Genomic DNA, 12,615 nt, shown 5'->3' with positions numbered 1-12,615 from the left:
TGCACATAGCTACCAGTGATTCCTAAACCCATCTCTTGGATTCTATTTCCCATGGCCTGTGGAACATCTCCAATGGATTACCACATGTTCCTCGCTAACTGCATTCATCCTCCATACTTTCCTGTCCTCAGTGCTTTCCCTATTAGTTAATATCTTTACTATCACGCCAGTTTACCAAGCTAGAAATGTCACAGATGTTAATAACATTAGCAACTTCATAATATTACTATATTAAACCTCATTTTTTTCATGAAAAATGAGACTCAAAGAGGCTAACTTTACTGAAATCATGCAGCTAATTAGACTTGAAATTGTGGTTTTAAATCCAGATCTCTCTGACATCTCAGCTTTTGTTTTTTCCATGACAACAATTTGCAGGATTGTTAAATTTTTTAAAGGAAAAATAATGGAGGAAAACATTTTAGAAAGAGGGAAGAACATTTTTAAAGGCTCAGAAATATTGAAGCGTCAGTATTTCTAATCAGAGAAATGCTTATCTATCCCTCCCATAAATAATAATCATATTTTATCCATTTTGAATGCTGAACCATTTCAACATACACTTTTGGGATAGCCACTATATGTCAAGTAATTGCCTCTGCTAAGTTTTTAGGACAAAAAGAAGGATAATACATGATACCTATCTCTAAGTGCCTTAGTAGGGGAGAAGGACCCTAAGTGTTGATTTCAGTGCAGCTCATTAAAGTATAAGCCTGCAAGTGTTATGAGACAGACAGCAAGGGTGGAAAGAGAGCAAGCAGGAAGGCCATGTACCCCAACCGTAGGATTGAGGGAGGGTTCCTGCAGGAGGTAATACCAGAGTTGAGTTTTAACAAATTAGGAAAAGGTGGGACTTCCCTGGTGGCACAGTGGATAAGACTCCGTGCTCCCAATGCAGGGGGCTGGGTTCGATCCCTGGTCAGGGAACTAGATCCCACATGCATGCTGCAACTAAGAGTTTGCGTGCCACAGCTAAGGAGCCCGCCTGCTGCAGCTAAGACCTGGTTCAACCAAATAAATAAATAAATAAAAACAAATTAGGAAAAGGTAAGTGAACTAGAGGGGAAAAACAGTTCAAGAAAAGGAGAAAGCAAGAACAAAGACATTGAGGTATGCAGTTACCTGGTGTGTGCAGGGGAACTTCAAGTAACTTGAGTATTGCAGATGGTAGACGTCCCAGCATGTCATACTAAGGGGTGAGCTCAAATCAGAAGAGAGGGGATAGTTTTGAGAGATGGTGAGGAGGTTAAATCAACCAGACTTGAATGATGGGTTGAGTATGGGAAGTGGAGGTAAAAAGAGGACTCTAGGATGACCCCCCAGGTGTCTGCTGGTATAATTGGGTAGATGAGGACACTCTTTGCTAGGACAGGAAATGTAAGAGGAGGAACTGCACTGGGGAAGAAATGGTGACTTTGGACATGCCAGGATTAATTTGCGTGTGAGGCTGCGTTTGTCCAACAAGGAGATAGATATACAGATTGGGGGCTCTGGAGAGAGGGCTGGTCTCAGGATTGGGTTGTTCAGTAGTAGTAAAAAAAAAAAAGGTATGGATAAGATCACCAGGATACAGTGAGCATAAGTTTTTGCTTTGTTTTTTGCTTTGTTTTTGTCATTTCTTTTAGAACCAAGACACATTAGTCCCTCTATATATTCATAGTGACTGGACTGTGAAAATCCTGTTCTTTCCACTGGACTAACTTGATTAGCTTTTAGGATCTAGCCTGTTTAACTCTACCTCCTTCATTGTTTCATATAACTCAAATTAAATTTAAAACACTTATATAGCAGATGTGTAAATTATAGTTGCAGTTACCACTTAGTAGCTACATGATCTCTGACAAGTCACTTAACTTTTCTAAGCTCAGGTGTCTCCTATGTAAAATGAGTGTAATTTGTTGTTAACATTAATTGCAATAATGCATACTCTAAGGGCTTGGCATAGTTTATGGCTGTTGTAGATACTAAATAAATGGGAACTATTATTATTCATACTTTTAGTCACTGAAATATTTATGAAGACTTTGTGGTGTATAAGTTGTTTTGTTAGGCCCTGCTTGGAACAAATATGCGCGTATGAGGTAGAGAAAGGAGCCCACCAAGCAGGAAAGACCTGTACACACTTGTTCACTTGTTACTATCATCATGCAAGACAGCTTGTGGCAACTCTCAGTGTATAGGAGCGCTGAACTCACAAGGGAGGTGGAGAGGAATCCAATCACCTCCAGTGAAAGTGGAGGAAAAATCACCTCCACTCTCACCAGTTTGCTACCTCTGAAAGTCTACTGAACCCTTTTGAAGCCATGAGTGGGAGGTAGGGAGAGGGAAATAGTCTGGCTGTACAATCTATTACCATCTTTATTTCAGAATATGGACTTGTCTATTCAAAAAAAAAAAATGAATGTCCCCATCTTGACATATTCATTTTGTGGAGACAAATTCACTTGCTATTACATGGGCTGACCCATATAACTCCTCCACTGAAAATATTATTTTTCACAGTGACAGATGTTAAACTACACCTAGCATTCTATGTAACACGAAGATGCCAGAGATAGCAAATTTAATAGAGAACTGGAGAGGGACCATGGGAAGGAGGTAGAGGCAGTTCACAACTTATCAAGATGAATATAGCACCTCATTGTTTTCAACAACAATGACAAAACACACACACACACACACACAAAGGTAAAATGCTGATCTAGCTTGAGAGCATCAAGGAATTCTAGATTCCATGTCATAATTTTAATCTGATCAATTTAAAATTAAAACACAGGCCTCTGCTAACATTAATTTATGCCTTCTGCTTAAACTTGGAAATAAAGATGAGCCTCATACAAACTGTCCAGAGGAGGGGATAAATGAACTGAGATAGGCTTCCATTATTAAGCCTGCATCACTAACATGGCTTCAAAACAGCTGCTGTTATGTAGACACTGTGGCCGAGCGGCCAAGGATGTAGCTTCTCTGTTTTACTGAAAAAGAGAGGGGCTTCCCTGGTGGCGCAGTGGTTAAGAATTTGCCTGCCAATGCAGGGAACATGGGTTCGAGCCCAGATCCGGGAAGATCCCACATGCCACGGAGCAACTAAGCCCGTGCACCACAACTACTGAGCCTGCACCCTAGAGCCCGCGAGCCACAACTACTGAAGAGCCCGTGCTCCGCAACAAGAGAAGCCACTGCAATGAGAAACCCACGCACCTGAACGAAGAGCAGCCCCCGCTCGCAGCAACTAGAGAAAAGCCCATGTGCAGCAACAAAGACCCAACTCAGCCAAAAATAAATTAATTAATAAATTAATTTAAAAAAAAAAGAGAGTGCTTCTCAGTTAAAAATTATGAAGGCAGATGTGCTTTATTATCACAGGTGTGTGTTTAGAAGTGCCTATTCTCAAGGCAGGCTTTTGGAAGCCTCCTCTCAACTCAGATCTAAGAATCTTAGGTTCTTTCATACCAGATGGCAGGCACAGGCTCCGGACCAATTCCATGTGGAGTAAAATGGTGGAGCACAGTCTTCCTAATGAGATAGTTTTTTTTAATGGGCTACATTAATTGAAAGAGAGCAAGTTACAGAGCTGGAAATGCTAGGTTCTCTGCTGTGTAGCGGGGCTCTGGGATCTTGGCTTCCTGGCTCTACCTCAGACAAGTTTTATGATTGTGAGCAAGTCACGTATCTGCCGCCTCACTCTTCATCAGTAGGACGAACATGTTAGACTTTGATGTTTCTAGGGTCTAACAACGTTGCATTATTTCATGATTCTGTTATCATATCTAGAGTATCGAGTATGTCAGTGATGGTAATATTGACACTTTATTGAGAAACACTGTCCAAAAAAAGTGTCTCCTTGGGGCAGGAAGTAGGACAGTCTAGAATGGTGCAGAAACCAGCTCATAGGAGGCCTAGTTAGCAGCAGGGATAATTAGCTTCAAGAAAAGGAAACTGTGTTCAGATATTTTAACTAACATCACATGGAAAAAAGTCGACTCATTCTGTGTTGTTATAAAATATATGCCTCAACTGATTGGCTGGAAGCTTCAGATTTCTAGCTTACCATAAGTAGTCCTTTTTTTTTTTTTTTAATTTTATTTATTTATTTATGGCTGCATTGGGTTTTCTTTTTTAAAATTTTTTTTTTAAATTTAATTTTATTTATTTATTTATCTATTTATTTTTGGCTGTGTTGGGTCTCCGTTTCTGTTCGAGGGCTTTCTCTAGTTGCGGCGAGCAGGGGCCACTCTTCATCGCAGTGCACGGGCCTCTCACTGTCGCGGCCTCTCTTGTTGCGGAGCACAAGCTCCAGACGCGCAGGCTCAGTAGTTGTGGCTCAGGGGCCTAGTTGCTCCGCGGCATGTGGGATCTTCCCAGACCAGGGCTCGAACCCGTGTCCCCTGCATTGGCAGGCAGATTCTCAACCACTGCGCCACCAGGGAAGCCCATAAGTAGTCCTTTTTAAACAAATATAAATGTCCAGTAATAAAAATAGGCAGCCTTTTCAGCTAATTGTCAATGAAGATAAGGAAGCAGAGGCAAAATGACCAACTCTCAAAGAGACTGTAGAAGAAGTTCTTGCATTAATAAAGGCATTGTTCTTAAATCTGATCACAAGAGTAGGTAATAAGGTAATAGTGATACTACCATGACTATTCAGAATGTTATTAAATTGCTTTTGGTGGGGGAAAGTTCTCTCTTCTATTGAAAAACAGAAACAAAACAAAAAACTCCTTTAAAATAGTTATGCTTGAAGTGTCACAAGAGGTCAGAACATTCCTAAAAAATTAGTAAGTCTATAATATTTTATAGGAATCTTTTTTCTTTTTGAGTTCCAACAGTCTGGTTACCTGAAGTACCCACCACGGTGTCAGTTAATTATGTACTTTCTTATTTTGAACTCTAATTCCTCAATGTGTTGAGTTCCAACTATAAGATGATGAGACTCATTTCCCTGTGATATAACGTGTATGCTCAGTCTCATTGACATTTCATTTTAGCCTTTTCTTCAAGTAGCTTGAATAATGCATGAAGTTAGAAGAAGCATCTGATGTACCTTTCTACCTCCAGAAGCATATAGCACAGTGCTGAGAAGAACCAAGACTTGAATGGCAGAGTGTGAGTTGCCTGGGATTCTACAGTTCCAAAATACCGGACTACTCACTGTGTCACCTTTATTTAACCTGTTTGTTGGATCTTAGGAACTTGCCAAATTATTGAGGGCTCATCTTTTAAAAAGTAATCAGAAGACAAAAAAGAAATAGGTAGAGAATTGAGTTTTTGCCGTTTTACCTCTCCTAGTTCAGAAGAGCATGGCTCCTTTGCTACTTATTATTAGCTGTCTAAATCTTAAAGGTGAACTGAAGAGGCAGTTGGTCTTACAGGAGTGTCTTTTGTCAGTGTTTGGCTAACTCTTTTTCTTTTTTTTAACATCTTTATTGGAGTATAATTGCTTTACAATGGTGTGTTAGTTTCTGCTGTATAACAAAGTGAATCAGCTATACGTATACATATATATCCATATCTCCTCCCTCTTGTGTCTCCCTCCCACTCTCCCTGTCCCACCCCTTTAGGTGGTCACAAAGCACCGAGCTGATCTCCCTGTGCTATGTGGCTGCTTCCCACTAGCTATCTATTTTACATTTGGTAGTGTATATATGTCCATGCCACTGTCTCACTTTGTCCCAGCTTACCCTTCCCCCTCCCTGTGTCCTCAAGTCCATTCTCTACGTCTGCATCTTTATTCCTGTCCTGCCCCTAGGTTCTTTAGAACCATTTTTTTTTAAGATTCCATATATATGTGTTAGCATATGGTGTTTGTTTTTCTCTTTCTGACTTACTTCACTCTGTATGACAGACTCTAGGTCCATCCACCTCACTACAAAAACTCAAGTTCGTTCCTTTTTATGGCTGAGTAATATTCCATTGTATATATTGGCTAACTCTTTTTCTAATGTTAATACATCCAGAGTCTTTTGTCTTTCTAAACCCTAACCCAGATGAACAAAATGCTTTTACACTTGCTCTCCTCTTCTCCTGACTTCCTAGAAAGAATGAAGGAAATTACTGGTTATCTGGTACCCACCCTGTGCTAGGCACTATGAAATATTCCTTTACATACATTAACTTATTAAATTTTCAGAGCAACTTGACTAGGTAGGTGATACTGCCTTTTTACAGAGTCCCAGAGAGTAGTAACTTACCCATGTCTTTCAGCCAGTAAATGTGACTAAAAGATGATGTAATAAACAATGCCCTGCTTTGCTCTTAGAGATATGTTTAATTCTCATTACTCTTACATTTGGGTCCAGGACAGTCCCACTAGTCTAAACCCACTTTTGTCTGTATCTACTGTGGACAACAAAGACATGACTAGATCATAACACACAGTGTGTTCCTCCCTTTACGGTGTCCACATCCTGCTTTATCTTTGTGTTTGAATGCCTCCCGGATTTCCACAGATTGGAAAGTGTTTTCCTTTTTCACCTTTGTAACCCTTGAAGTAACTACTTCGTGTGTTACTGTGCACTTACTGTTCTTAATTATAGTTCCATAAGTTGTCAAGTATCTTTTCATTTTACAATGGAAATCTATTTATGTCCTGCACATGTCCACAATCAGTGAGTGGAGTGGCTCAGGTAGAGCACTCAAGCTCAGGGCTCTAATTAGGACTGCACCACCATCCACCTGCTTCTAGCACTCCAGAGTGAGGCTGCTCTTCTTCAGACCATGGCTTTGGGACCACTGCCTGGCCCTCTTTACCTTTCTCTCACTCTGCCCCATTGGATCATTCATCCAAATTTCCCATATTATCTTCAATTTGCTGTTGAACTTCCTTTATAGAGATTTTTAAAAAATCTCCTTTATGATAGTGTAAGGAAATATGAGAAATCATGTATTATTAACTGGTTAATTCAGAAGAGTTTGTTTTCTATCATTAGTTTCATTTTTGGACTACTTTATAACTCAAAAATTTATCTTTGAGTTATAAGTACACTGTATGTATTGCTGAATCTGATCATCAATAAATAAATTACTTGGGGGGTTGGGGAGGCATAAGGGGAAATGCTCACTGAGGTTACTCACTCTCGTAGGGCTTCAAAAATTGCTAGAATACATTCTTTCTTTTTGCCAAGTGATATTCTAGAAGAGTTATTTTACCTGATATTGATCAACAGCCTATTCTCAAGGGGCAACCTGAAAACAACCTGGAAAATTATGGAAATTTTGAAAGCAAGGATGATGCTTTCTTTCTTCTTTCTTTTTTTTTTTTTTTTTTTTTGGAAGGGGGCTATGTATGTATGGTGCTTTTATGCTCCATAGAGTGATACATGCTAAGGTGGGTTGGGCTTGGGCTGATGTCCCCATGTGTATAGAACTGAATTAATAAGTCTCTGAGAAGAAGTCTGGTTTATCTTGATGTGGAAAGGGGGATGGGAGCACAGGGATGAACATTACAACCTGGAATATGTTCAGCCCTGGAATGCAGGGAGATGAGGCAGCTCTCAGTGTGGTCATTGGCAGGCAGGGGACACCTGCCAGGCTCGGAGGGCCTTCTGTACCACATCTTCCCACTGGGCATTTGCTATCACCTCCTTCGCCCTTGTCACCAACTCTGCATGTTCTGGGTCCGTGGCTGTAGAGCTGTGGTTGCTCAGTGCTGTAGCTCCCTCCTCATCTTCATCCTCGCTCTCTGCTGGCCTGACCGGGGAATGAAGCCCTAGGGCCTAGTTCCAACCCTGGACGTCAGCAGCTCCATCTTCTGCACCCCCCACTGGTGCCAGCTCTGCCCCTTCTGGTTCGGGGTCTTGGTTCAGGGGCTGGTAGGAGCAGCTAGCTGGACCTGCCCCCATTTCTTCCTGTTCTTCCTCAGGCTCTCCACTCCTCTAATCCCCGGTGCCTTCTGTAGGCCCCTCGTGTGACAGTTCCTCAGCCTCATTGGGGTAGGTGTGCCCTGGACCCTGCTGCTGAAAACGACTTCTTCCATCCCAGCGGGGCCCACTCAGAGCCTGAAGCTGAACCTGTACCTTTTACCTCCTCAAGGATAATACGTATTTGAGGGGAAGGATGATGGAGAGATTGGGAAAACTGAAACACACGACCACTTGTTTGTAGTGCCTTTTACACAGCATTTTGTTAAATGTACCTAAATCTTTTAAGTGTAACTTGGTTTGCTCATTAAACTATCATATTTTAATTATTACGTTTAATATTTAGTGCATATAGTTTTAACTTCTTTTGTGAGCATCAGAGCCAAACCATACAGTTCCAAAGTCTTTTGATTAATTTTTAAATTTAATTCCTTTTGGGCAATAAATTTTTTATTTCTGGTTTATATAAGTAAAAAAAAAAAAAGCTTCTGCCAGTGGTCTTTGAGACCAAGTCAGAGGGATGGAAACATCTACCCTATCTTTTAAAAAAAATCAATCATAAAAAATCCTATAAGCTAAGGAATCACTGAATTTTTTCTTCTTTTGCAAGTCAAAATGTCCCCTTGCTCTTCAGTGTAAAGCTTCTATGGCAGTGCTTTTCACACTTACACAGCAGTAGCACAGTCTTTTCAAACAAAATCTCATGCAGAACTTCACTATGTGAATAAGATGAAAATGAAGCTGTTGTTGCTGGTGGGGGGAGGGTAGGGGGCGCGGGTAATGAGAGACCCAGAACCTCTTCCCTCTTTCCCCTTCTGGCTAAACCAACTCCCATCCTGGGTAGCCCGTAAGACATTTCCTCCAAAATCTTAGGGATCTTGAATTTATATATATATATATATATATATATATATATATATATATATATATATATATATATATATATATATATACACACACACACACACACACACACATATATATATGTATGTATATATATACATATATATACACACACATATATATACATATATATATACACATATATATATATACATATCATATTCTAATGGCTTTTATCATTTTACATTAAAATCTTTACTTTGTATAGGTTTTTTTTTTTTTTTTTTAATTTATTTTTGGCTGTGTTGGGTCTTCGTTTCTGTGCGAGGGCTTTCTCTAGTTGCGGCAAGCGGGGGCCACTCTTCATCGCCGTGCGCAGGCCTCTCACTATCGTGGCCTCTTTTGTTGCGGAGCACAGGCTCCAGACGCGCAGGCTCAGTAGTTGTGGCTCACGGGCCTAGTTGCTCCGTGGCATGTGGGATCTTCCCAGACCAGGGCTTGAACCCGTGTCCCCTGCATTGGCAGGCAGATTCTCAACCACTGCGCCACCAGGGAAGCCCTGTATAGGTTTTTAAGAAATCATTTTTGGAAGAAATAGAAGGCCTGACAGCAAAATATAAATATCTTATTTAAGATATTTTGTTAATTAATACTTTAAATGTTTAACCAAAAAAAGTTTTGTTTACCTGAGGTTTTGGAAAAATAAACCAAACAATATTCTCTTAAGGAAGGCAATATTTCCCTTTATCCCCAATTCTGTAATTAATGTATTTCTGTAACCAAGATCACAGAGGTATGCTGATAAATATGTTTCTATTTTCTTACTTGCAGAGATCTGTAACTTATTTATCAAAATAGGAAACTAAGACTCAGAAGGAACTTTCTCCAGCTCTCTTAGCCCCATTCGTCTTTGCACCATGCTACAGCTTGCATGGAGAAACTGGTCTGGTATTCATATGAGACCAACTACAGAACAGTAGCACCTAGCACCAAGATTCTGAATATATAGTAGTTAATTGTTAGAATAAAGTTAAGAAACTACCCTTAAAGGGGATCTTGTCCTTCTGCCTTGATTTGGCTAAAACTGATGATTCACATCAAGGAAATTAATATAAAACTTTAATAGTAAGATTGTAAAATTTTAAACTATGAATAACTCTAAGTTATACTATTACAAGGGAAGGATTAGACCAGAATGCATCAAAACAATGTTTTGAACTATTAACTGAGTGTTTATCAAAGTCTTTAGGTTAGGAAAGTTATTTTTGCTTTGAGAATCTCAACTTTAATAGTTCCTTAAAGGTATACTCTTATTATTATGCTGTAGGTTTTTATGCTTTATCATATTGTGTATTTATAAAATCTTCATTTTTGCTATGTTGTACACCTGAAACTTACATAATGCTGTACATCAACTATACCACAATAACAAATAAAAATACATTAAAAATAATCTTCCTTTTAATTGCAGCTAGCCTTCCCAGAATGCTGAAATACTTCTGCATATCCTAGCATTGCAAAAAGTCATTACTGTATAAACACTTCAACTTGAGGGCATGTCGTTTCTTGGATGTTCGGTCCTTGCTCTTCTGTCTATACTCTATCATTTTCTCCTAAGCCTCTGTTCTGTTAGAGATTTCAGTAATCTAACAAGGATTGGAGCATCCCACTTTAAATATGCAGTAAAAAAATCAGACTTGTATCTGTTACCATTATTAGAAAGCATGAGTGAATAAAGGTCAGCCTTTTAGCTGGCAGGCTGTCTGATTTTTCTGTGAGCATCACATGTTAGGAGAAGCGAGTTCATCTGTCTGTGGGTTTAAGATTCAACAGCCTAAACTGTCAGCCTAACACTGATTGAAGGTGGACTGGGAGGGGAAGCGCATCTGTCCAAGGCTCGCCATTGGCTTCCTATTACAGCATTCTCCCCCGAGACAGACTCTGCGTGCTCATTCACCTACCTCCTCCTCTTCCCTCCCCTTCCTTCCCTACCCCTTCATTACTGATTCACAGCGAGAGGCAGCAGCAGCAGAGCTGCTTGTCACGAATCAAGGATTGCAATGAGCTCATCCTTTTCTCCTTGCAGCTTCACAACTGCCCTGGCTTCCTGGCTCCTGCTCCTGCTCTTTGCTCACGCACACACACACACTCACTCTCTCACATGCACACAGCGGAGACACACACACACACACTCACATGCTAGACCCTTCTAAGCAGCTTGTCCATTTTTACACATGTATGTGAACTCTCCTGCATCACTCTTGGCCATTTTCTTGCATTCGCTTGCTTTTGCTGTTTTTTTTATTTAGATCAGCATTTGATTTCATTTCCAGTCTACTTTGGGGCTCTTGCACAGTAGATAATTTAGCCAAAATGTTTTTCTTGTGGAGACGTTAGCTGGCAGTTCCCACCACAGACTGGCTTGTGCGTGCTCCTGGGGAGACCTAAGCCTGGCTCCCCTCCCACCGCAGTACTCAAAATTGTGGATAAGAGATCCAGCGTTCTCATTCTGGATACCTACTTACTGCTCATGGAAGAAGGGGTGCCCTGCCCAGCCCCAGCTGCTAAGCTCACAGCTCCTGTCAAAAAGTCCCAGGACATGCACGACGAGAGGAACAAGCTGGTGAATGAGTATGCGTGTCGAGTGCTGGAACTTCTGGGGATGGGGCATCGTCTGTTTGTGCCTCGGCTTCTGGCGGTGAGACTGTTTTTCATTGAACTTCATTTGTAAAGAATCTGCCATCCTCTGTGAGAATTCCCTGTATCCCTGGGAGAGGCTTGCGGTCTCCTGTCTCCTTCCCCTTCTCCCCACTCCACCGAGAAGGAAGTGCTGAGTGGCCACAGGCATGGGGCTCTGTCCGAGCCTGGTCCGTGCCACTCCTTAATTGGCTAGAGGAGATATGGCTCTCCTCTCCGAGCCCACGTTAGTGGCATTATCTCTGTGGCAGCAAAAAAAAAAAAAAAAAAAGGTCTTATGGCTGGCCAGGCTCAGCAATAAAGCAGAATACCCAAGTGCTTGATGGAGGCATTCTGCTATTTCTGTCTCCAAGGGGTTAAATTTTACACCAGACATTATTGCGACTTATCTAGACTATGCCTGCTTTGCTTTCTAACCTCTCCATTTGATGGCCAATTTGGTTGTGTTAATAGGGAATTTTGCCCCTTAAAAATCATTGGTTAGGAAATTACAGATTTCTCTCCTGGAATGTTCGGACTGTGTATCTATGAAACAGCTTAAAGCTGTTGGGTCTGTGCTGAGTCTGGGAAGTCTGCCTTGCTTGTTTTTTGATTTCCTGAACAAGAGAAAAATCACCCTTCTGCACTTCCTACCAAGGGTTAAAATTAAATACCCACAATCACTGGTGCAGTGTTTCTTTTTAGTGGTTTGAGAACTATACCTAGCAACTGTTCTATAATGTAATTGGTCTATGGTAGTCCTATACCATTATTTGGTAATTGGGCAAGAATAATTTTGCTTTGTTTATTTTATACAATGGAGTTTAATACCATTCTAGACTGTTCCCTCATTTGGTTCTCTCATATTTGAGGCTTTTTCAAAAGTACAATATTGACTTGACTGAATTTAACTCTTTTCTCTCACATAGCTCCCTCTAGTATAGTTCATCTCTGTTTATGCTTATGTTTACAATTATTAAGTAAGTCTTCATGTATCTATTTGCATGTAAATATAATCTCTCCTGTATCATCATAACAGACATGTTAGGTAGCCGTGCACATAAGGGATTTCTCACCCAGAAGAAAGTCTGTTTATCATTGCAAGGTGAAGTTAGATGCAGTGACCAGCATACAATTATAGAGAAGGGGGTGGTATATTTTGAGAAATATGGTTCCTTTGTCATTTAAGAAAGAAGAGCTCAATGTATATGTTTTAATGCCTAGGTGAGGTCATCAG

At 40.5% G+C, this 12,615-nt stretch overlaps 1 protein-coding gene across 17 annotated transcripts in view; it reads left to right on the top strand.

Annotated features, from left to right (window-relative positions):
* Nucleotides 1–12,615, top strand: part of RABGAP1L (RAB GTPase activating protein 1 like) — a 786,837-nt gene that overhangs the window by 630,172 nt on the left and 144,050 nt on the right. The window contains exon 1 of one of the 17 annotated variants that reach the window (XM_082437230.1): nucleotides 4,244–11,400. The exons of 15 other annotated variants lie outside the window; for them this stretch is intronic. In XM_082437230.1, coding sequence (XP_082293356.1) covers nucleotides 11,233–11,400 — 168 coding nt within the window. In that variant the 5' untranslated portion in view covers nucleotides 4,244–11,232. Of the gene's footprint in view, nucleotides 1–4,243; nucleotides 11,401–12,615 lie in introns of those variants that run through there. One more of the 17 variants, XM_082437222.1, reaches the window with a different exon arrangement.

This window comes from Balaenoptera physalus (assembly GCF_965194825.1).
Source record: "Balaenoptera physalus genome assembly, chromosome: 1".
Classification (NCBI taxonomy): domain Eukaryota; kingdom Metazoa; phylum Chordata; class Mammalia; order Artiodactyla; family Balaenopteridae; genus Balaenoptera; species Balaenoptera physalus.
Note: the sequence above shows the minus strand (reverse complement) of the source record. Positions and strands in the feature narration are given on the sequence as shown.